The sequence below is a fragment of a genome, unplaced genomic scaffold (assembly GCF_019419815.1).
Source record: "Pyrus x bretschneideri cultivar Hongxiangsu unplaced genomic scaffold, Pyrus_bretschneideri_v1 Contig11, whole genome shotgun sequence".
Lineage (NCBI taxonomy): Eukaryota > Viridiplantae > Streptophyta > Magnoliopsida > Rosales > Rosaceae > Pyrus > Pyrus x bretschneideri.
In genome coordinates, this window is record NW_025999402.1 from 547576 (window position 1) to 569511 (window position 21936).

Sequence of the window (21936 nt, forward strand, 5' to 3'; positions counted from 1 at the left end):
TAGATTGATCATCTTTAATTTGAATTTTTAAAGATTGGAGATTCTAACTTCTTTGTTTATAAAGAAATTACATGCCTGAAAAAGGATAAAGACGTAGATGACTATGTCAAACTATTATGTTCTAAATTTTTGATCTTATATTGTCTATTTTTTTTATATAATTAAATTAATATCAAATTTGTCATCAACGACATCAATTTCTTCTAAGTCTAATTACATACGTGTCTTAAAATTAGAAATTAACCATATCTCATAAGTGAGTTCAAATGAAGCCGACTCAAACAAGCCACTTCAACATTTGTTAGAGATTTTTTAGCGTGTGAGAACATAGACACATAATAACATATATAAAGAAGACTTGAAAAATTGTATAATAAAGTGGCATACTAGCCCGTGTTGTGGGGAGATTGAAAAATCTCTTCATGTACACAGACAAAGACCCGTACAAGTCGTGGCGGCACGTCATTGGTGGAACCGCCTATCACCCGCTCTTCTATCATACGATCAGCTCCACGTTGTCATTCCTCTGGCATCCAGAGAACCACCGAATATAAAGGGCCCTTGGACCTTTCCCCTTCGAGACACAAGATAGCCGAGCCGCCATCGGAGGAGAGACCCGTTTCTCTATATTTTCTCCTCCTTCTTCGTCGCCATCAGAGAACCAAACAGGCAGCAAAAATGGTGAGTTTTCACACTCTTTTAGCTCCGTTTTGCTCGGCTAGGGTTTCTGACTGTATTTTCTGTTTGGCTGCCGAGAAACTTTAGAGAAAATAAAGTAAAATCACTGATTTTTGACCGATTGCGATTTCTGGGCTGGTTAATCGATCATCGGTTTTGTTGATTCGATTTTCTTGCCTTCGCTGTGTCGATCTGATGGTTTAGAGCTAAATTGGCTAGAATTTGTAGCTCATCTACTGTTTATCTGTGCATCTCGTGCTTTCAGATCTGGATTATTGTTGAAATTTTGATCACGATTTGTTGCATTTTAAGATTGGATTTTGGATCTGTTTGTTTTGTATACGCGTTTTAGGGCCCGAATTTGATCTGATTCTTGATGATTGGGAATGTTGTGGATCTGCTGTCTGAACTGGTCCGGTCCAGATTTAATTTGTATATTTGTTCTCAATGATATAATAAAGTAATGAGTACTTGGTAGGTACCATGAAAAATTGTCGAGTACTTAGCATTTATGTTTGTTTATATATAATTTGCTGAGCTGTTATTGTTGGGGGTATTAACGCTTGTGCGAGTCAATTTGATGCGTTTCGGACAAAAATTAAAAGTGCACTGTTGTGTCGATTTTATCTACGGCACGAAGGAAAGAAGTTTGACATTGGTTGTTTTTGTTGCTTAAGACATTTTAGAGGACCAAAAGATTTTACTTTTAGCATCATATCATGAAAAGATATACTAAGGATAAGACAGATTGTGCGCATTTTTCCCGAGTTATGTGTTTTCATTGGAAATAAGACATGATGGGTTGGTTGAGAACTTGACTTGTTCTTCCCCGTAAAGATCCATTTTACCAATTTTCTTTTGTTAATTTTAGTTTGATAAAACTTCTTTTCAATCTATATTCATTTATCTGTTGGAAAATTGTAGTGTTGCTGTCTGATGTTTGTTGATTGCATGCAATTTGCAGGCCAACGCAGCATCTGGTATGGCTGTGCACGATGATTGCAAACTGAAGTTTTTGGAGCTTAAGGCAAAGAGGACCTACCGCTCCATAGTTTTCAAGATTGAGGAGAAGCAAAAGCAGGTTGTGGTTGAACATGTTGGTGAACCAGCGGAAACCTATGAGCAGTTCACTGAGAAGCTTCCTGCTGATGAATGCCGATATGCTATTTTTGATTTTGACTTTCTTACACCAGAAGGTGTCCAGAAAAGTCGGATATTCTTCATTGCTTGGTAATGCCGGTTCTTTAATCATTTTCAACTGTGTGTACTCTGTTATCTAATCATCTTTTACATAAATTCATTGTTTTTCCTTTCTTGCTATGAAGGTCTCCTGATACATCAAGGGTGAGAAGCAAGATGATCTACGCAAGCTCCAAAGACAGATTCAAGAGAGAGCTCGATGGCATTCAGGTCGAGTTGCAAGCGACTGATCCTACTGAGATTGGTCTCGATGTCATTAAGAGCCGTGCCAGCTAGATTATGAATCATAGGCTATCTGGTGGGAAGTTCTTCCCTGCACCCTTCGTTACTTGCGTGATATGTTTATACATTGTGGAAATGGCGACTTGGCGAATGATGGAATCAATTTCCAAGTTTCGCTGTCGTTTCTTATTTGTTTTAAACAAGTGTCTGGTTTCTGGTATATCATATGATATGTTTATTTTATAGAACCTATCTCTGTTGAGTGGCTGCTTTCGGTAGCTGTATGTCGACAAACTAATATGTAGCTGTTTGTGGGGTTTAGACGACACCTTTCCTCTTTGCGAGTGTTGTATATGACCCTCGTCATTTTTACTTTGGAGCAGTATAAAAGGAGCATGCTTTTGTGACCTTTCGTTGTTGCTTATTTAATGGCTTTATCTGTATGACCAACCTTGGCATCTGATTGGATTTTTTATCTGCTGCATCTTTTCTAAGTGGTAAGAGATGTTTTTACTTATGGTTGCGGCAACGCTTTGGGTGCGCGCAGCCTAGGGTAAACTGTCGATCGGTTCGACGAACCATTTGGGTGTGGTTTTAAGATGATGATCTGTCATGTCACGGGTGTAATGCACTTGTCTTTATCTCTCACCTCACATGACCTACAACTATGCATCATATGACGTGGTATAATATTACGGTGTAGCTGATATTTTTCTTCACTTGTAAGTGAGGTTTTAGGTTCGATTTTCGTCAAAGGCAAATTTGAAGTATGTTATTGCTAGTTCCTTGTAAGGCTTAGCTCATTTCCCCATCCCTTAATGTGGATAGTATTGTTTGTTCGAAAAAATGATGCAGTACAATAAGCTGTTTTGGGGTCCTAAGCTATTCTTTTTCGTGTAAGGGCAGGCCATTAGTGGTGGAGCCAACATTTTGGATTAAGAGGGGCCTTTTACAAATGTAAAAGAAAAATGCTACAACACCTCCGACAATGCCAGCCCTGAAACAATGCTACAACACGCTTGCAAATCCCTTTCTCACGCACACGAAACCATCTCTTAGCCATCGTTTCATCATGTCTCATCCATTGTCTTTTGGTCTGATTATAATGTTTGTTTTCTCGGTGACAATGGTGTTGATTTTTTCAATTTCTCTCCATTTCATTAGTACGTTCTGACCATTTGGAAGCTGTGTTAATTGGCGAAGAAAAAAACCTAATAGGAAGGGGTAACGTGAGCACGAAAATTGCCCATGGATGAAAGCATAATTCAAGTATGTGAAGAAAAAGTCAGGGTAGACTAGGGACCATTCTGGTCCCTTCATGGCTCTACCCCTGGGGCTAATGCATAGATTCCGTTACGCTAGAAATTTTCTCCTTCAATAGTCAAATGCTTGATTCTATTTTTTTATATATTTTGGTAGAGAAAAAACTGTTCTTAAGAACTATAACACGATAGCGGCTCGACCTAGACTAGACTATTTATGTTAAATAAGATTGTTGTGGAAGATTGTTGTTTGGTGAATTTTTAAATGCTGAGACTAGATTGTTACCTTGAGTTATTAAATCGGAAAATCTTCTAGCGCATGATCCCATCTAGTAGGATGAGACTACATACGACTCGCTTGACTTGACTCTACGAAATTGTCCAAAATCTGGCTACCAAACATCAGTATATTATGTCTTATCCGTCCTATCTTGTGGGACAGACTTGAGACTAAACATATGACTTACTTGGACTCAATTCCGATCTTATCTAGCACTAGGACAGCAAACACATGTGACTTTGACACACCTCTGATGCCATTAGATCCTTTTACGTGATTTATTATCCACAGGAAGTGCGTTGTGCACTACTAACTTGAGGGCTTAAGCATTTTTAAAGGAGATGTCAAATATGAATTGTCAAAATTTTATTTGAAAGCTGAGGTGGCCATTTGAATATGAAGTCAAAATTTCTTTCATTCTAAGATTTATTCTAATTCTTGGAATAAAACTTAAAGTTTAGGATTCCAAATTTACCCCAACTTGCTCCAACTTATTTCTAGGGAAAATTTAGACCATGATTCGCCCTGGGTTCGTGGGGCTAGCCCACCGTATATGTGTATTTTTTTTAGTTTTATATTTATAAATTCATTGAATCTAACGGCTAAGATCTAATATGATCAAATCCAACAGTAAGAATAAAGAACTAAATATCCAAATTTAAATCCAACAACAAAAATAATTATAAAAAAAAAAAATCTTTGATGTGTTTCATATTCTTTCATATTGTTCCGCGAGTTTCATGGTGACAATTTAATGATTTTTCAATATTTAACCTAGAAGGGTTTGAGGGAAAAAATTGTTTCTAGTTAAAGCCAAAATTTTCTGGGTTAAAAATTTTAGGTTTAGCGCAAGGTTGGAGGTGAGCTAATGAATGTGTTAAATTATTATTTATTGGGCCCTCTTACTGCAATTTTAAAGAAATTTTTTTTTAAATAGTTTAAAAGTTGTATCCTATTGACTCTATCTTTGTTTGTTGTAAAAAAAGACTATTAGAAAGTAAGAAGTCGAATAATTCAGCTACGATGTCAATTAGGACCTCTCTTGAAGAAAACCTTAATGTATTTTAGTCGTAGTTGGCGTATTTGACACGTTTTTTAGAGATGCTCTTAAAACATGCTTAATTTGACCTCAAAAATGATAATGGATTACTCACCCACTTAACTAATTTATTATACAATTAACCACTTTACTGCAATGCTTAGTTATAAACTCATGCTGAGTATTTTTACAGTCCAACACCATTAAAAGCACTTTTGTGTGAAATATTCAAACGACAAACTGCCTACATGCGAAAGCATTACTAATAAAAAGTGCTTCTATCAAAAGTGATGTGAAAACAAATTAATTTTTTACCTCAAAAAAAAAAAAAAAAAAATTGAGGGAAGGAACAAGAATGAACCATTGGAAGTATGGTTTCTCAATTTTAAATCAATCGGAGTAATAGTTTCTCATCTAACAATTTGTGACTATTGGCCTTTTAACTCATTAAAATGTGTAATTATGGTCATTTTCCTCAACTCCGTTAGAATTTTCGTCAAAATGAGTTACGTGTCATACACGTGAGGCTGAATCAAGGGTCAAATATGAAAACCAATTGAGAAAAATTGTAGCTATAGTTCTTCAACTCAACCCAATTGTAGAAATAATCTCTTAACTTTAATCCAATTGGAGCAATGATTCCTCAACTGTAATCCAACTGTAGTAATAGTCATTTGAACGTAACTCATTTTGACAAAATTCTGATGGAGTTGACCAAAAGACTATAGTTGCACATTTTAATGAGTTAAATGACTAATGATATGAATTTTTAGTTGAAAAAGCCGTTGAATCAATTGAGTTAAAATTGAGAGATCATTTCTATAATTTTTTCCGGTAGAAATTGAGGCATTGAGAGAAGAATAAACACTTGGTCAACAGTCAACTGTATATATCTCACCAATACGGCGTCGGCTCACCGTTTAGCTCTGGCTGAACCAGCAAACAGACAAACGACAACTTGTCTATCCGTCCCTCTCTTTCTCCATTTCAGTAGCTAACCATTTTTAAGCAAGCCAAAAGCAAAAGCTATACATTTTTCAGTTCAATTTAAAAGCTGCATTTAGCTATCCTTCTCCGCCATGGCCTAAAGCACCCCATCTGTTTGTTGAATTGCTTCAATGGCATTCTCCTTCACTCTCAAATGCTATCCATGGTCTCCCACCCACACCATACCCCAAACCCCGTCGCCGCCGCCATCCTCCGCTCAAAAGATCTTCACTTCCCTGTCCTTCCGGCTCTCTCACCGCCACGACCAGCTTCTAACCCATGCTTCCCTCTCCTATTCAACCCCTACCTCCACCCACCACCACCCCCTCCCCCCGGACTTCACTCCGGAGCAGCTCCTCGACACCCTTCGCCGCCAAAACGACGAGTCCTCGGCGCTCCGCCTCTTCGGCTGGGCCTCCAAGCAGGTCAATTTCACCCCCGACTCCACCGTGTACGAGGAGGTCCTCCACAAGCTTGGAAAGGTGGGGTCTTTCGAGTCGACGAGGAGCATTTTAGACGAGATGAAGCTCGTCGGCTGCTCGATTAGCTCAGGTACCTTTGATTTTTATTTTTATTCAGAGCTACGCAGCCTTTGATTTGTACGATGAGATTCTTGGTGTAGTGGAAATGATGGAAGGCCAATTCGGGTGCAAGCCTGACACGCATTTTTACAATTTCTTGTTGAATGTGATTGTTGAGGGGAACAAACTTAAGCTAGTTGAAACTGCGAATTCTGGCATGCTTGGTAGAGGAATTAAGCCGGATGTTTCCACATTTAGCATTTTGATAAAGGCATTGTGTAAAGCCCATCAGATAAGGCCTGCCCTTTTGTTGATGGACGAGATGTCGAACCAGGGTTTGAATCCGGATGAGAAAACGTTCACGACACTAATGCAGGGGTACATTGAGGAAGGTGACATGAAAGGGGCATTGAGAATGAGGGACCAGATGGTAGCACACGGGTGCCTGAGTACGAATGTGACCGTTAATGTTTTAGTTAATGGGTTTTGCAAAGAGGGTAGGGTCGAGGAACCGTTTAGTTTTATAGAAAAGATGTCGGATGAGAGGTTCTCCCCGGATCAGTTTACGTTTAATACGTTGGTGAAGGGTTTGTGCAGGGTGGGGCATGTTACACACGCTTTGGAGATCATGGAAGTGATGCTTCAAGAGGGATTTGAACTGGATATTTTTACGTATAACTCACTAATTTCTGGGTTGTGTAAGTTGGGTGAAATTGAAGAGGCAGTGGAACTTCTCGATCAAATGGTTTCGAGGGACTGTTCTTCAAATACTATCACATATAATACTTTGATTAGCACATTGTCTAAGGAGAACCGGGTTGAAGAGGCAACTAAGCTTGCTTGTGTTCTTACTAGCAAGGGAATTTTGCCTGATGTTTGTACTGTCAATTCTCTGATTCAAGGTCTTTGCTTGAATAGTAATCATAAAGATGCTTTGGAACTTTTTGAGGAGATGAAGGCGTCAGGATGCCCTGATGGGTTTACTTACAGTATGTTGATTGATAGCCACTGTTCGAGAGGGAGGCTAAAGGAGGCACTGAGCCTGCTGAATGAAATGGAGTTGAGAGGCTGCGCATGTAACGTGGTTATATAAAACACTCTTATTGATGGGTTGTGCAAAAACAATAGAATTGAAGATGCGGAGGAGATTTTGATCAGATGGAACTGCAGGGGATTTCCAGAAATTCTAACACCCTTATCGATGGTCTTTGTCAGAGTAAAAGGGTGGAGGAAGCTTCCCACCTTCTGGACCCGATGATAATGGAAGGCTTGAAGCCCAACAAGTTCACCTATAATTCCATGCTCCCATATTTCTGTAGGGTGGGGGATATAAAGAAGGCGGCATATATTGTTCAGACAATGAGTTCAAATGGGTGTGGATCAGACATAGTCACATACGGGACACTGATTGGGGGGTTATGTAGGGCAGGTAGGGGGTTCAGGTTGCAAGTAGACTCCTCAGAAGTCTGCAGATGAAAGGGTTGGTCCCATCCCCCCAAGCTTATAACCCCGTACGACAATCACTATTTAAACGGAAGAGAACAACAGAAGCCATGAGGCTTTTCCGAGAGATGATGGAGAAAGGTGGTCCTCCTGATTCTATTACATATAAGATTGTCCTTCGTGGGCTTCGCAATGGTGGATGACTAATTGGAGAAGCAGTTGACTTTGCGGTTGAGATGATGGAGAAAGGTTATTTACCAGAATTCTCGTCATTTTCTATGCTGGCCGAAGGACTCCAAGCTTTATCCATGGAGGATACCTTAATTAACCTTGTTGATATGGTCATGGAGAAAGCAAAAATTTCAGACAGTGAAGTTTCCATGATAATCGGTTTCCTCAAAATCCTCAAATATCAGGATGCATTGGCCACTCTTGGTGGTATCTTGAATAGAGAAAAGCCCAGAAAATCTTATTGGCAAAGATGATTTATTCTGAATTAGTTTCAACTGTTAGTGTCTAGTATTTTTGCTAAGTTATGCAGGATAACAATAAGAAAAAAGCATTGAGGAATGCAAAAGTTCTTCTTCTCTGCTGAAGTTGCAGAGAGAAAAAGTATTTCATATATTTCAAGAATGAGCACGCACACGCTCACTCTTTTACAACCATTTTGCCTTAAGCTGGATCCAAAACAACACATTTGATCTTAGCCACACATCTAGCTAACTTTTAAGATCACTACACATGGCTAATTTAGCTACATTTAGCCTTACACTTGTCATTTTTGAAGACTAAGTGCATACAGTATTAACATTAAAGGACTTCTTATTTACTCATTAGCTTATTACTTACAATTCTACACTCCCCTTTAAGTTTTGAGCTGATTTCACTCCAAGTTTATCCCTGAGATAGCAGAACTGATCCTTAGCCAATGACTTTGTGAAGTTATCTGCTAGTTGCTCATTTGTAAGACAATAGACAAGATCAATGATCCCTTCTAGTAAAGCATCCTTGATGAAGTGATATCTTCGATCAATGTGCTTAGTTTTCTGGTGAAACACAGGATTCTTTGTGATAGCAATTGCAGCAGTATTGTCACATTGAAATGGAGTAGCCTCAGTTTGAAATTCACCAAAGTCCTCTAACACAAATCTAAGCCAAATTGCTTGTGCAGTTGCCTCTGATGCACTAATATACTCTGCTTCAGCAGTAGAGAGTGCTACACAATTCTGTTTGATTGAAGCCCAAGAGAAAATCCCACTACTAAAGGAGAAAGCATACCCTGTGGTGCTTTTACTGTCATCCACTGAACCACCCTAGTCACTATCACAGTAACCGATTAGAATTGCATTTCTTCCCTTCACATACACCAAGCCATAGTCAAGTGTTCCTTTGATATACTTGAGAACCCTTTTGGCAGTACCATAGTGTTTGTTGGTAGGGCAGTGCATGAACCTTGCAAGTAAACTAGCTGCATAAATCACATCGGGTCTTGTAGTGTGAGATACAATAGGCTTCCCACAATTTTCCTATATTGTTTTTCATTTGCTGGACCACTGCCATCATCTTTGCTAAGCTTCTCAGTGGTAACCAAAGGTGTAGCAACATATTTACACTCACTCAAGCCAAATTTGTCCAACAAAGATATAACATACTTTCTTTGATGAAGAAAAATGCTTGTGTGTGTTTGGATGACTCTCATTCCCAGAAAATGATGCAAGAGCCCTAAATATGTCATTTCATACTTTGTCATCATATCCCTCTTGAATTCCTCCAACATTTGTTGACTATTACCCCTGTACACAATATCATCTATATATAGAGACATAATTAAGATTTCTGCTTCACCTCTGGTTTTAGTGTATAGAGTGGTCCTCACTTTGACTTTTCTCAAATCCACATTGAGTGAAATAAGAGTCAATTTCACTATACCAGGCCCTTGGTGCCTGTTTTAAGCCATACAAAGCTTTATGAAGCTTGTACACTTTGTCTTCACTCCCTTTGACCACAAAACCATCTGGCTGTTCTACATAAACCTCCTCTTTGAGTACTCCATTCAGAAAAACAGACTTGACATCAAGTTGATATAGTTTCCAACTTTTCTGTGCTGCCAATGCAACTAGTGTTCGAATTGTATCAAGTCTAGCCACATGTGCAAAGGTCTCGTTATAGTCAACACCTAGTTTCTGAGCATATCCCTTGGCTACTAGCCTTGCTTTATTTTTCTGCACTGATCCATCAAGATTAAGCTTGGTTTTGAACACCCACTTAACCCCAATTATAGGTTTATCAGTGGGTCTGTCCACTAGCCTCCATGTTGCATTCTTTTCAATCATCTGCAATTCATCTTTCATAGCTATCATCCATGATTCATCCTTAGTTGCCTCATCAAACTTTTCAGGTTCCACAATGCAGAGATTGCATTGAGCTAGAACATCATCCAGGTTCCTCCACCTCAATGGAGTATGATCAAAAGCTTGTGATTTTCTCATATTGCTACTCACATCACTTGCTGATTCATGAGAAGATAATAAGCTTGGTGTTTGGACATAGTTCTGACCTTCAGGAGTTGTTTCAAGTGATGTACCCTTAGGCATATCAGGTAGCTCATCATGATTAATCATAGTTACATAATGCTCAGAGATCTTCTTCTACTCCCAAGTTGCATTTTCATCAAACACAACATCTCTCGAGAGTAAAAGTTTCTTAGTAAGAGGATCATACACTCTGTAGCCCTTTTTCACAAGTGGCATAACCTACAAATATGCCCTTGACACTCTTTGCATCTAGTTTCTGTCTCAACGCACTTGATATGTGTACATAGCACAAACAACCAAAGATTCTAAGATGTGCAATCCCTGGTTTTCGATCACTAAATGCTTCAAATAGAGTTATATCTTCGAGAGCTTTTGTAGGACACCTATTCAGTATGTAGACAGAGGTGTGTACATATTTTACCCACAAATAGTAAGGTAAACCTTTATCATGAAGCATGGCTTTTGCCATTTCAACTACAGTTCCGTTCTTTCTCTCTACAACTCCATTCTGTTGTGGAGTATAAGCCATAGAGAGTTGTCTTTGAATACCTTCATCTTCACACAACTTGTTAAACTCACAAGATGTGAATTCACCCCCTCTGTCACTTCTCAGGCATTTTACTTTAAAACCACTCTGTAGCTCTACCATAGATTTGAATTTTCTAAAGCAATTCAATGCATCTGACTTGTATCTGAGAAAGTAAACCCACATCATTTTTGTGCAGTCATTTACAAGAAGCATAAAATACTTGTTTCTGACTATGGACTCATTTTGCATAGGTCCACATAGATCCACATGAATCAACTCTAGTGGGTTGCTTGCTCTCCATGCCTGATTCTTTGGGAATCACTCTCTATGTTGCTTTCCAAGCTGACAATCTTTACACACTTCATCAACTTCTTCTAAATATGGAAGTCCATGCACCATTTCCTTCTCTTTGAGTTGTTTTAATCCTCATAGATGCAGATGGCCTAGCCTTTTGTGCCAGGTCCAAGTAGATTGAGACAAGCTTGTTTTCAAAGCTATATGATTATCAGGCAAGAATGCTAAAGGATAACATCTATTCCTCTTCATTTCTACTTTAATTACAAGGCATTCTAGTGAAGGACCATAAAAAATGCCACACATTTTACCTCCAAACAGCAAATAATATCCATGCTCATCCATTTGTCCCACACTCAGTAAGTTCTCCTTCAATCCAGGTAGGTACATTACCTCTTGATGTATTTTCTGCCCTTGCTAGTATCAATTACTAGAGTCCCCATTCCAGCTACATTCATAAGCTCACCAGTTGGTTTGCCTACTACATTTGTCCTTATATCAACCAACAATTTCTCATTTCCAGTCATGTGGTTGATGCAACCACTGTCAACATACCATTCGCCATTGACAACATATTCAGAGATAGTGCTATTTGCATAGAACAAGTTTCCTGTCACCTCTATTTGATTAGCACTATTTGCCTTTTGAATTGATTTGCCTGCAGTACACTCTCGAGCCCAGTGTCCAAACCTTTCACAGTTATAGCATTTAGGCTTTCCTTATACCTACACTTACCAAAGTGGAATTTAGAACATACCCTGCACTGTGGTTTTGTGACTTCCTGACCCATTAACTGTGCATTTTGTGCAGGACTAGCATGAAATTTCTGCTGGAATTTGGGTTTTGAATCCCATTTCTTGCCCTTAAAATTCCAATTCTTCTGGAACTGAGATGGACCAGATTGAGCTCCACTTCTATTTTATCCCTTTGGACTCACTAAGAGAGATGTAAATGCCTTCCCAATAGTATTAACAGTATGTAAATCAAACCGTTGTTCTTGGCTCTTTAAGATTGCAATTACCTCTTGCAATTCTACAGTCTCCAAACATTTTGTATTTTCTATAACCAAACAGATAGGATCATATGGTTTACTTAGACTAATCAGAACCTTTTGCACAAGTCTTTCATTAGAAAGAGATTCACCGAATGTTTTCATTTGATTAATCAATTCATTCAGCCTTGTAAGATAACCAGATAGAGATTCATCATCTCGCATCCTAGCATATTCAAATTCTCGTCTAAGATTTTGAAGTTTTACTGATCTAACCTGATCACCACCGTGGTATTCTCCATACAACAGATCCCACGCCATCTTAGTTGAATCGGCATTGGCAATTCGAGGGAAGATCTGGTCAGAGATTGCATTTTGTATGATTCCTAGAGCCTTCGCATCCTTCATGAACACAACATTCATTTCTTCATCTACTGCATCTTCCGATGACTCTTCAGTTTCCTTCTTCTTCTTCTTCAAATTGGGGTTGTAATCCCCTTTTCTACCAGATTCCATAACCCCAAAGATTTGAAAACCGTAACCATTTTAATTCTCCAGAACTCGTAGTTCTCACCGGAGAAAATGGGAGTTCTCACCTCCGAGCTTCCAGATCCAGACATCTTTGGCCTGAATGATAATGAAACTCCGGCGACCTTCACGAGTTTCGAGTGAGCTTTGATTTAGCTCAGTGACCTCACAGATTCACACCCAGACTCAGTTGATCCAACCTAGCTCTGAGGCCATGTTAGTGTCTAGTATTTTTGCTAAGTTATGCAGGATAACAATAAGAAAAAAGGATTGAGGAATGCGAAAGTTCTTCTCTCTACTGAAGTTACAGAGAGAAAAAGTATTTCATATATTTCAAGAATGAGCACGCACACACTCACTCACTCACTCTTTTACAACCGTTTTGCCTTAAGTTGGATCCAAAACAACACATTTGATCTCAGCCACACATCTAGCTAACTTTTAGGAGCACTACACATGGCTAATTTAGCCTTACCTATTTGAGCCTTACACTTGTCATTTTTGAAGACTAAGTGTATACACTATTAACATTAAAGGACTTCTTATTTACTCATCAGCTCATTACTTACAATTCTACGTCAACTTTCAAGTATTAGCTTGTGGTCGAACAGAAGATGCAACATAGATTTAGTAAACATGATGAAGGAATTTTGGAGGATGATATGTGCAACTGAGCTAAGAAGCACGGAATCAATGCGTCAAAGCACTGTTGACTTTCATTTGCTGACTTTCTAGAAACCGTATCGTCTACTTCCCCATCTGCAAAAGAGAGTTCAGGTACTTTGTGAGGTATTTTAATATTATGCCCAGAAATGAATTCATCCGTTCTTTTGGTACCCGATCCTCTAAGCTGACGTAGCAGAGAATGTAAGCTGACGTAGAAGAGAATGTAAATGTATTGCAAACTATTTTTCAAGTGTATTAGACATTCTTTCCTGAGGGTGTTTGTGAATTGTTGTTAGAATATAGAAAAAATAGCTGCTTATAGCTTAAGTTTTTGGAAAGACTGGTCAAGGATATGCTTAGGCGTATTCTTTAACTATATTCTTTCTCTTTTGATCTGGTAAATTCTTATGCAACTCATTGTATCGAACAAAATATTTAGCATTCAGATTTGCCTTATTAGGTTAGGTCACAAGTGGGTGGATACTTTGATGATCCATTATTTTATCTGATCGTGGTCGCGACAGAATTCATTTGCAGTGCAAGTGTATTTTTCGTTATTCAGGGATGCGCCTAGTCGAACACAAAGACAAGGAGTGCAGGATGACAGTGGGAGTGTGAATAACATTACCCTTGAACCAAAACCTCACAGTTTTTCTACACCTGGCTGGAAGTGCTTTAAAGAAACAGTTCTGGTTAGAAGCGTTTCTATTAGAAACACATTGAGACTTTTAATGAAAATGCAAGCGCTTCATGAAAGAAACACTTGACGTGCTTCTTGAAAAAGCACATAGCAGGTGATTGTTTCATAAAGCTCTTCAAGTGCTTATTTGAACCAATAAGAACTTTTTTTTTTAATTTTTAAATTTTAAATTTTAAATTTTTATTCCAAACATGGTTAGGAACACTTTTGGTGATCTGAAAGGGATTTTAGTGATTTGAAAACTAAAAATTAAATTCTTTAGGCTCAAGTAGTTTAAGAAAACTAAATATTACCTCTTTTTCTATATGAAAAGAAGAATATGTGACTAGTCTCGTAGTACCAAAAAAATATAAATTAGTCCCTTATATTGATTTGTGGAGCATAAGAATATATGACTAGAATTCTGGTCCAGAAACAAAGAGGGCAATGTTTGCGTGATTCCTTACTACATACGAAAGTTTACCATTTGTCTTTAAATTACAATATACATTCTCATTTAACACTATGATGTAGTTGATATTCTTCTTCACGTGTAATCTGTAGGTTTTAGATTTGACTCTTGTTGTTAGTGAGTGCGATAACAAATTATTCTGATTGATCCATTGTTCGACTTAGTTCGAATCCCCACCCTTTAGTGAAGTGTATCTTTATATTATTTTTACAAGATACAATTATTAACATGTATTCAGCTGCAGTTACGAGCAATTCAATTAAATTTATTTATCTTTATCAAAAGGAAAGTGATTTCGGCCACTTCTTTTCTCCCCTTGTCTATTAAAGGACAAAAAATAAATAACATTATGTAGAATGAAAAGAATGGTGAACGAGAATCATCTCTTAATTAAAATTCGAGGTAAGCCCAATATGAAGGAAGAACCTATACTTGGAGGCCACCGAGGCGAAACTCAAACTAATAATGCACTGCCATATACTTTACCTTGTCACATAATAGTACATAATTTGTTTGGAATACTGCCATAGTGCTGACCCATTTGTAGGGTAAGTGCTTCTCCACCCAACATTCTGCAGATCCTCAACAATCCATGTTTCCCAAATAAGACAGGGGATTTGATTAAAACACTACCCATAGAAAGGTAATTCAGCTTTACCAATTTCTGAATAAGTTAGAGAGAGATTGTGCTATAGTTAGGAACTAATCTTTGTGGAATAGATAGAAATAGAGAGAAACCCTAAATATAAGATGGAGTGTGAGAAAGGTGAAGTTTCAATTTCCAGAATTGGGCTTAAAGGGCGACCAAGGAGACTGCTGTTTAAAGCTAGGATTCGATCAGGGAGAGATTCTCTCGTTAACCAGTTCATCACATGTTAATCGTCTATTGAAAGGATACTGCGCATTTTGAACAGGTAAAAAGCTTTAATCGGACACCACCCGCTAGAATTAGACATGCTAAAAAAGAAGGTCAACCCTAAGTTTGTTTAGTTTCTACCGTTTGTTGGGAGAAAGAGTGTATTACTGAAGACAAACCCAACGTTTGGAATTCTAGTTTCTAACGTAGGTTGGGAAAAGGACTATAGTGACTATTAGTAAAGCCAAACCCAAGAAACATGGGAGAAAGTCCAAGGGTGTAGAGTTAAGAACTTAAAATCCCTAATTCTCTCATAAGTCGATTTTTCGTAATTTTATGATTCCTACCTTCCTAGCTAAGGTTCTAAAAGGCGTTAGTCAGACGACGAGTAAGGGCCTAGCCACTATGTAGTTTTTTTTAATTTTAATTAAATTTATCAAATAATATATCTATTTATAATAAAAGAATATATAATTGTATTGAGATACATAAATTTAAAATAGAATGACATATAGATTATAAAGTATTAGGAAATATTGAAAACATGGAGAACAAACATATAATGAGTGTCCAACCAAGTATTCAACAAGTCTCTTACAATTTGTTAAAAAATAAAATGCAAAATAAAAGTTATATATTTTCTGTCTAAATGAGAGTTGCGACCTAGGCGGGTGCCTAGATAGGTTTAGGGGTCATTTTTTAATTTTTAAACATCTAAAGATTAATCGGGACGATGGCAAGCCACCTAGTGCCTAGGTGTAAATTTTTAGAACAATGATCCTAAATCTTAGTCAAGCTGTACTTTTATAGTCAGAATTTTTTCTACTTGGAACCCCTCTTTGCGAGAGATATAAAGAAGACAAACAGGATCGTGGAACTTATTCTTTATAAATATATTGTACATTGACATCTTTGTAAATCTGAAATCTTAGTTTCTACCAAAGCCTTGAAACTTTACTATTACCATTTCATTAGCTGTACACTACATGCTAAAAGCAAACACATATCACAGGTAAAACTGTTTGGGGTCGAATCTAGCTAAGCTAGCACATCATTTCATTCAGTTGTACCTGTGAGCTTGGAGGCTCACAACACTTCGGATAATGGTTCCGGCCACCAGGATGGGCTGGACCTATGCCGTGTGGTGCCTGAGGCTACAAGCAGCGTTTCGAACCATCTTAGCCTGCACCATAGTCTACACCACCACCCTCTACGGTCCACAGCCTCTCAGGCGTTTAGTTGCCTACCCTGCATACTCTTACCTCACCACAATCCTCATCGTCTCAGATGCGACGCTGGGGGAGGCACTGAGAGGCTTCTGGCATGCACTTTACGCTTGTATTCAGGTGTTGATCCTTTCAATCGTGAGCCTCCAGCTAATAGGCCCGGCTCACTTCAGTTACTTTGTATCATCCCTTGTAGTGGCTTTGTGCGCTTTTGTTGTGGCACTGCCGGGAGCAACCCACTTGATGTCTAAGCGGATTGCGTTCGGGCAGATTGTGATTGTGTACGTAGGCACTGCCATTCATTGCGCAGAAGCTGATGAGTTGGTACTTATGCACCCGATTCAGGTGTCATTGAGTACTATGCTTGGAGCCTCGGCATCTGTTGGGGCTATGTTGTTTCCCAACTTGTTTTTCTATCAAAAGGCATCTCTGGCGGCTGTGTTGTCTCCTTACCTTGCCTACGACGAGGTATATATACATCTAGCTATATATGTATACATTTATAACATGTGTTGTTTGTCTTCCATATGTCTGCATCATTTTGTATGGATCCTAAAATTCTTGTAAATGATGGTGAGAAGTTTTCACAGTTAAAACTTCATGATGATTCATGTAGGTTAGGCCAGTGCGTCCTTGCATCTAAGTTCGAAACTCCCTTGTCGTAGATTAGAGTAGTTTAGAATATCGTACCCTTATAAATTTTACGATGATTCAAGTCATGTGGTCCCTGTAATCATTCGGTTTTTCTATACAAATTTTTAGCAGAACTTCTGAATGAACTGAGTTAAAATTTAGTTAAAAATTGGAAAGTTTTAAGTGAAAATAATATTTTCCTCAAAAAAAACAAAAAAAGCGAAAATAATATTATGGCAGTGATCGCCTAATCATCTATTTTGATTTAAAAAAAAATTGAAAATACACCCAAAAAAGAAGGGTCAGTGGAGGAATAGATCCTAATATTCTTTGCACTGTTGCCTGAAAATCAATCTATTCTATATTCCTTCATGGCTTCATCTTCAACTTCACATCCACCGCGTAATTCCATTCTTCTTCTAGCAACTTACACTGTCCAAATTCGAGATTTCAACAACATTAGTTTTACTAAAATTTCAGTAAGAGTTGAAATCGGTATATGATGTTTACGAAGAATAAATACGCAAATTGAGCGATATATAACCTTCAAGTTGTTTTATTTCTTGTCACGCCCCAAAATCCCGAGCATGTCACGATGAGCCTAACGGCAATGCTTGTAACATTTACAGGTGAGACAAACGTGCCAAAAATATGCCGAGAATGCTAGGAAAAGGTTCGACTTGTATTTAAATGCAATCTTGTCTCGGGACAGCTCTGCTGCACTTGACTTTATTTTACAGGCCAAGCCCTTGGCTGAAGCAGGAGAAAAGCTCCTTCGAAGGATCGAACATAAACAGGTAAAACTACCTTCTGTACAAGAGTTTGGATCCTCTGCTCGGGTTTTCGCTGCTTACATTGTGATTTTAACCAATGTGGTTTCCTTTTGGACAGGAAGCCTTACTGTGGGAGAGACCAACAATCAGAAGTATCCTCAACCGTAGTCACTTTTCTGTTCGAGAAAAATTGCAGGAAGTTGAAATACCCTTGAGAGGGATTGCAATAGCAGCAACTTCATACCCTTCCTTTCCTGTTGCCATGATTAAGAAACTGCAAACGGATGCTTTACATGACATGAAAAGGCAAATACATGACAAGCTTGAGCAACTTGAGCGCTTTGCACCCTTCTACACAAGAAACAAAAAGGAAAGATCTTTGGATGAGGCCTTCTGGTCCCTTGAAACCATATTTCCTGAAGATTTATTGGCTTGCTTTTTCATTGATTGTCTGAAAATTCTCCAAGAAAATACCGAGGCTGTTGAAGAATGCAAGCATGAGTGCTCTGGCATCAAAAGCTCAAGCGGTTCACAAGATCAAAGCAACTTTTGTTCCAAATGGAGCAGTAGACTTCTGTGCATTATACCAAGCAGAACAAGTCTACGATTTGCACTTAAGTGTTCACTTTCATTAGGCCTTGCAGTGCAGCTGGGTTTGCTGTTTAATAAGAGAGAAGCATATTGGGCAGGACTCACAATTGCAATAAGTTTTGTTAGGGGAAGACAAGCAACATTCACTCTCGCAAATGCTCGAGCGCAATCTACAGCAATGGGGTCAATCTACGGGATCTTGTGTTGCTTCATATTCAAGAAAGTCGAGGACTTGAGTTTCTTACCTCTTCTACCTTGGTTAGTTTTCACAAGCTTTCTGTGGCACAGCAGGATGTATGGTCAAGCTGGCGGAATATCAGCAGCTGTAGGGGCACTACTAATACTCGGCAGGAAACATTATGGCCCTCCACTCGATTTTGCGATTGCTAGAATCACAGAGGCTGTCATTGGATTGATCAGTTTCATCACCATAGAGATTCTCACATCCCCTGCAAGAGCAGCAACTCTGGCAAAACTCAAACTTTCACTTGGACTGGGATCCCTTCAAGAATGCATCAAAGATTTAGTTCTTTTCGAAAACCAAATCACTTTAGTTGGTCCCAAGTTGAGACAGAAACAGAACAAGTTAAAATCCCATGTCAACAAGTTAGAGAAGTTCATTGAAGAAGCTCAGCTGGAGCCTAATTTCTGGTTCATCCCTTTCAATGGTGCCTGTTATGGCAAGCTCCGGATATCTTTATCTAACACGGGGAATCTTTTGATTATCATGTCCAACATAATAGAATCTCTATCACTCGTATTACAGCGCTTCAAACCTGATTCGGAAGAACTCCAAAAACCCATGAAGGGCATCGAGAAAGATTTGAGATTTTCAAGAAAAAAATTGGGAATTCTCTGCAATGCCTCCAAGAGCTGGCTTCCAAGAAGTCTCTTGCAGTTCATGACAAACATGACATTGAATCGGGAACATTATCAGCAAGAGAAAATGGTTCTAGGGTTTTGGATTCAGAGAAGGAAGAGACTGAACGCATTGTAGATTCTTTTCTTCAAAATTCCAATGAATTATCCAACAAAATTGCCACCATGACTGGATTAATAGAGGATCATCAGAAGCTTAGAGGGCAAGTAACTGTTTGTTTGGGTGGATTAGGGTTTTGCATCAGCAGTCTGCTGAGGGAAGTAAAAGAGATGGAGAAAGAGTTTCAAGAACTTATCAAATTGGAAGACCCTTCAAGCCATGTAATAGTATGAATACACACATACTTTAATATACTAAAACCTTTGACTTCCTACTAAGTTTAATTATTAGTTGGAGGTTTTTAATTATTTAATTACAGAAAAGATCTTGCTTCTTCTAATATACATGCTTTCCCACTTAGATCAAAGTTTAGCAAATTTAAATGCCATGAACAATTGTAGATATGGGCGTAGTTTACTTGTCTCGTGCAACTTGTTTTTCTTTATTTGGCTTGTACAACATGTTTCTCTTTCTCCATCTACGATCGGTAGTTTAGATCAGATTAGTTTTCATTGCTATATATGAATGATTGTATCATTAGTTTTTCGTTGTACAATGTACCCATTTGCTAGAAGATCACCTTAGTTACGTTTTTATCCATTTTTATGAGGATTATGGATAGCTTACACATACTTTCATGGGCACTATGAATATGGGTATATATTTTTTTTGGTTGATTTGAGAATGTATTCATGTGAGGTTTATTCGGTGAATGTACCCATGTTATTTGATTCTTTTTTGTTTTTTTGTTTTTTTTGTTTTTTTAGAGAATGTACTCAGGTTTTTTTGTGTTTGATAAAGAATCTACCAATTTTTTACGGTACATTTTGTCTTCGTTGATTTGATGAATGTATACATCATTATATATGTATACACTATATTTCTTATTATATGTGCGCAAACTTTTTATATGGCAAACCATATTAAGAAAAAAAACATATATATATATATATATGTTTTTTTTTCTTTTCAAATCACTATGAGTCTTATTTAAAATTCTATATAAATAGCTAACTGCAAATTATAAAATTTTAAATTAAAATGACTTTGATCTAGGTCAAACAATTTGATTTATATTGAATTTAGTCAAGTGTATTTTTTTTACTCCAATTATTATTTTTAATTAAACTTATTGATTTATGCATCTTTATCCACATTTTCAATTTGAATTTTTTTTAGTACATTGATATTTTTACACTAGGAGGAGAGGGAGTTCGGCTAAGCCACACAATGGGCAGCCTAATTTGGTATCGAATTTGTCATTCATGAGATTCGAATCTACGACCTCTCACTTCCAAGTGCAGAGGAAGACCGTAATTGTGGCATCTCACATCGCCCAGGGGAGTGATCCTTATATGTATATTCCCATCCCTACCTAGCATGAGGCCTTTTGGGAGCTTACTAGCTTCGGGTTCCATGGGAACTCCTAAGTTAAGCAAGTAGTGCACGAAAGCACTCCCAGGATGGGTGACCCATTGGGAAGTTCTCGTGTGAGTTCCCAGAAACAAAACCGTGAGGACGTGGTCGGGGCCCAAAGCGGACAATATCGTGCTACGGTGGTGAAGCGGGCTCGGGAAGTGGTCCCCCCCGGGCCGGGATGTGACAATTTAGTATCAGAGCCTAACCCTGGTCATGGTGTGCCGATGAGGACGTCGAGCCCCTAAAGGGGGTGGATTGTAAGATCCCACATCGTCCAAGGGAGTGATCCTTATATGTATATTCCCATCCTTACCTAACACGAGGCCTTTTGGGAGCTCACTGGCTTCGGATTCTACGGGAACTTCGAAGTTAAGCGAGTAGCGCGCGAGAACACTCCCATGATGGGTGACCCACTGGGAAGTTCTCGTATAAGTTCCCGAAACAAAACCGTGAGGGCGTGATCGAAGCCCAAAGCGAACAATATCATACTATGTAGTGGACCCCAGGCTGGGATGTGACATCTAGTGTTTGACAACTTGGTGACATTGTCTTCGTTGTGCTTTTGTTGATCATGAAATTAAGTTGGTGGGTCAATAGCAGTTTAAAGGATAAATATTCGAAAATATCCGATTCAAAATTTTTAATTTAGTTTGGAATTTCTGGCATTGATCTTTGTCTCTATAGGTTTTTTCCTCGCTTTATCACTTGATTTTAAAGTTTAAAAAATATGTGTTTTACCAATTAATTTTGTTTTTATCAAATTCATTGAGGTGCTTTTTCTCCTCTACTCATGTAAGGATGGCCTCCATCTTCTTCTTGAGACTCTTGAACCGGGACTGCTCCTTCCTCTTCTTTCTACTACTAACTTTTTCTGGCGTGAGAGGGTACACCGGCCCTTTAAGCCTTTGTTCATCATGACTGTGTGGAGATTGCTACTATAACTGCACTGCCCTGAGCACTTGTGTGTAGATCTGGAGCTCTACATTTGTTCACAGCTCGCATCTCTTGGTGAAATCTGGTCCTTATGGGCTAGATTCATCTGTCTTTTTGTGAGGAGGTAGTGGTCGGTGGCGGTTAAAAGTGGTGCTTATGGTCGGTCTCAGTCAGTGAGTGCTCAGTAGCACGTCGACTATG

General features: G+C 38.4%; 2 protein-coding genes and 1 pseudogene across 2 annotated transcripts; all 3 read left to right on the top strand.

Moving 5' to 3' along the window:
* The first annotated feature begins 523 nt into the window (after positions 1 to 523).
* Positions 524 to 2509, top strand: LOC103941615 (actin-depolymerizing factor 2-like). Its single transcript, XM_009351821.3, has 3 exons — positions 524 to 681; positions 1643 to 1908; positions 2004 to 2509. The coding sequence occupies exons 1-3, from the start codon at positions 679 to 681 to the stop codon at positions 2152 to 2154; spliced, it is 420 nt and encodes a 139-aa protein (XP_009350096.2). The 5' UTR covers positions 524 to 678; the 3' UTR covers positions 2155 to 2509.
* A 3179-nt stretch (positions 2510 to 5688) lies between these two features.
* On the top strand, positions 5689 to 8294 carry LOC125472273 (annotated as a pseudogene).
* Positions 8295 to 16074: 7780 nt separating this feature from the next.
* On the top strand, positions 16075 to 19925 carry LOC103963591. The gene is made up of 3 exons (XM_009376425.3): positions 16075 to 16875; positions 17670 to 17837; positions 17932 to 19925. The coding sequence occupies exons 1-3, from the start codon at positions 16285 to 16287 to the stop codon at positions 19399 to 19401; spliced, it is 2229 nt and encodes a 742-aa protein (XP_009374700.2). The 5' UTR covers positions 16075 to 16284; the 3' UTR covers positions 19402 to 19925.
* Positions 19926 to 21936: the final 2011 nt, after the last annotated feature.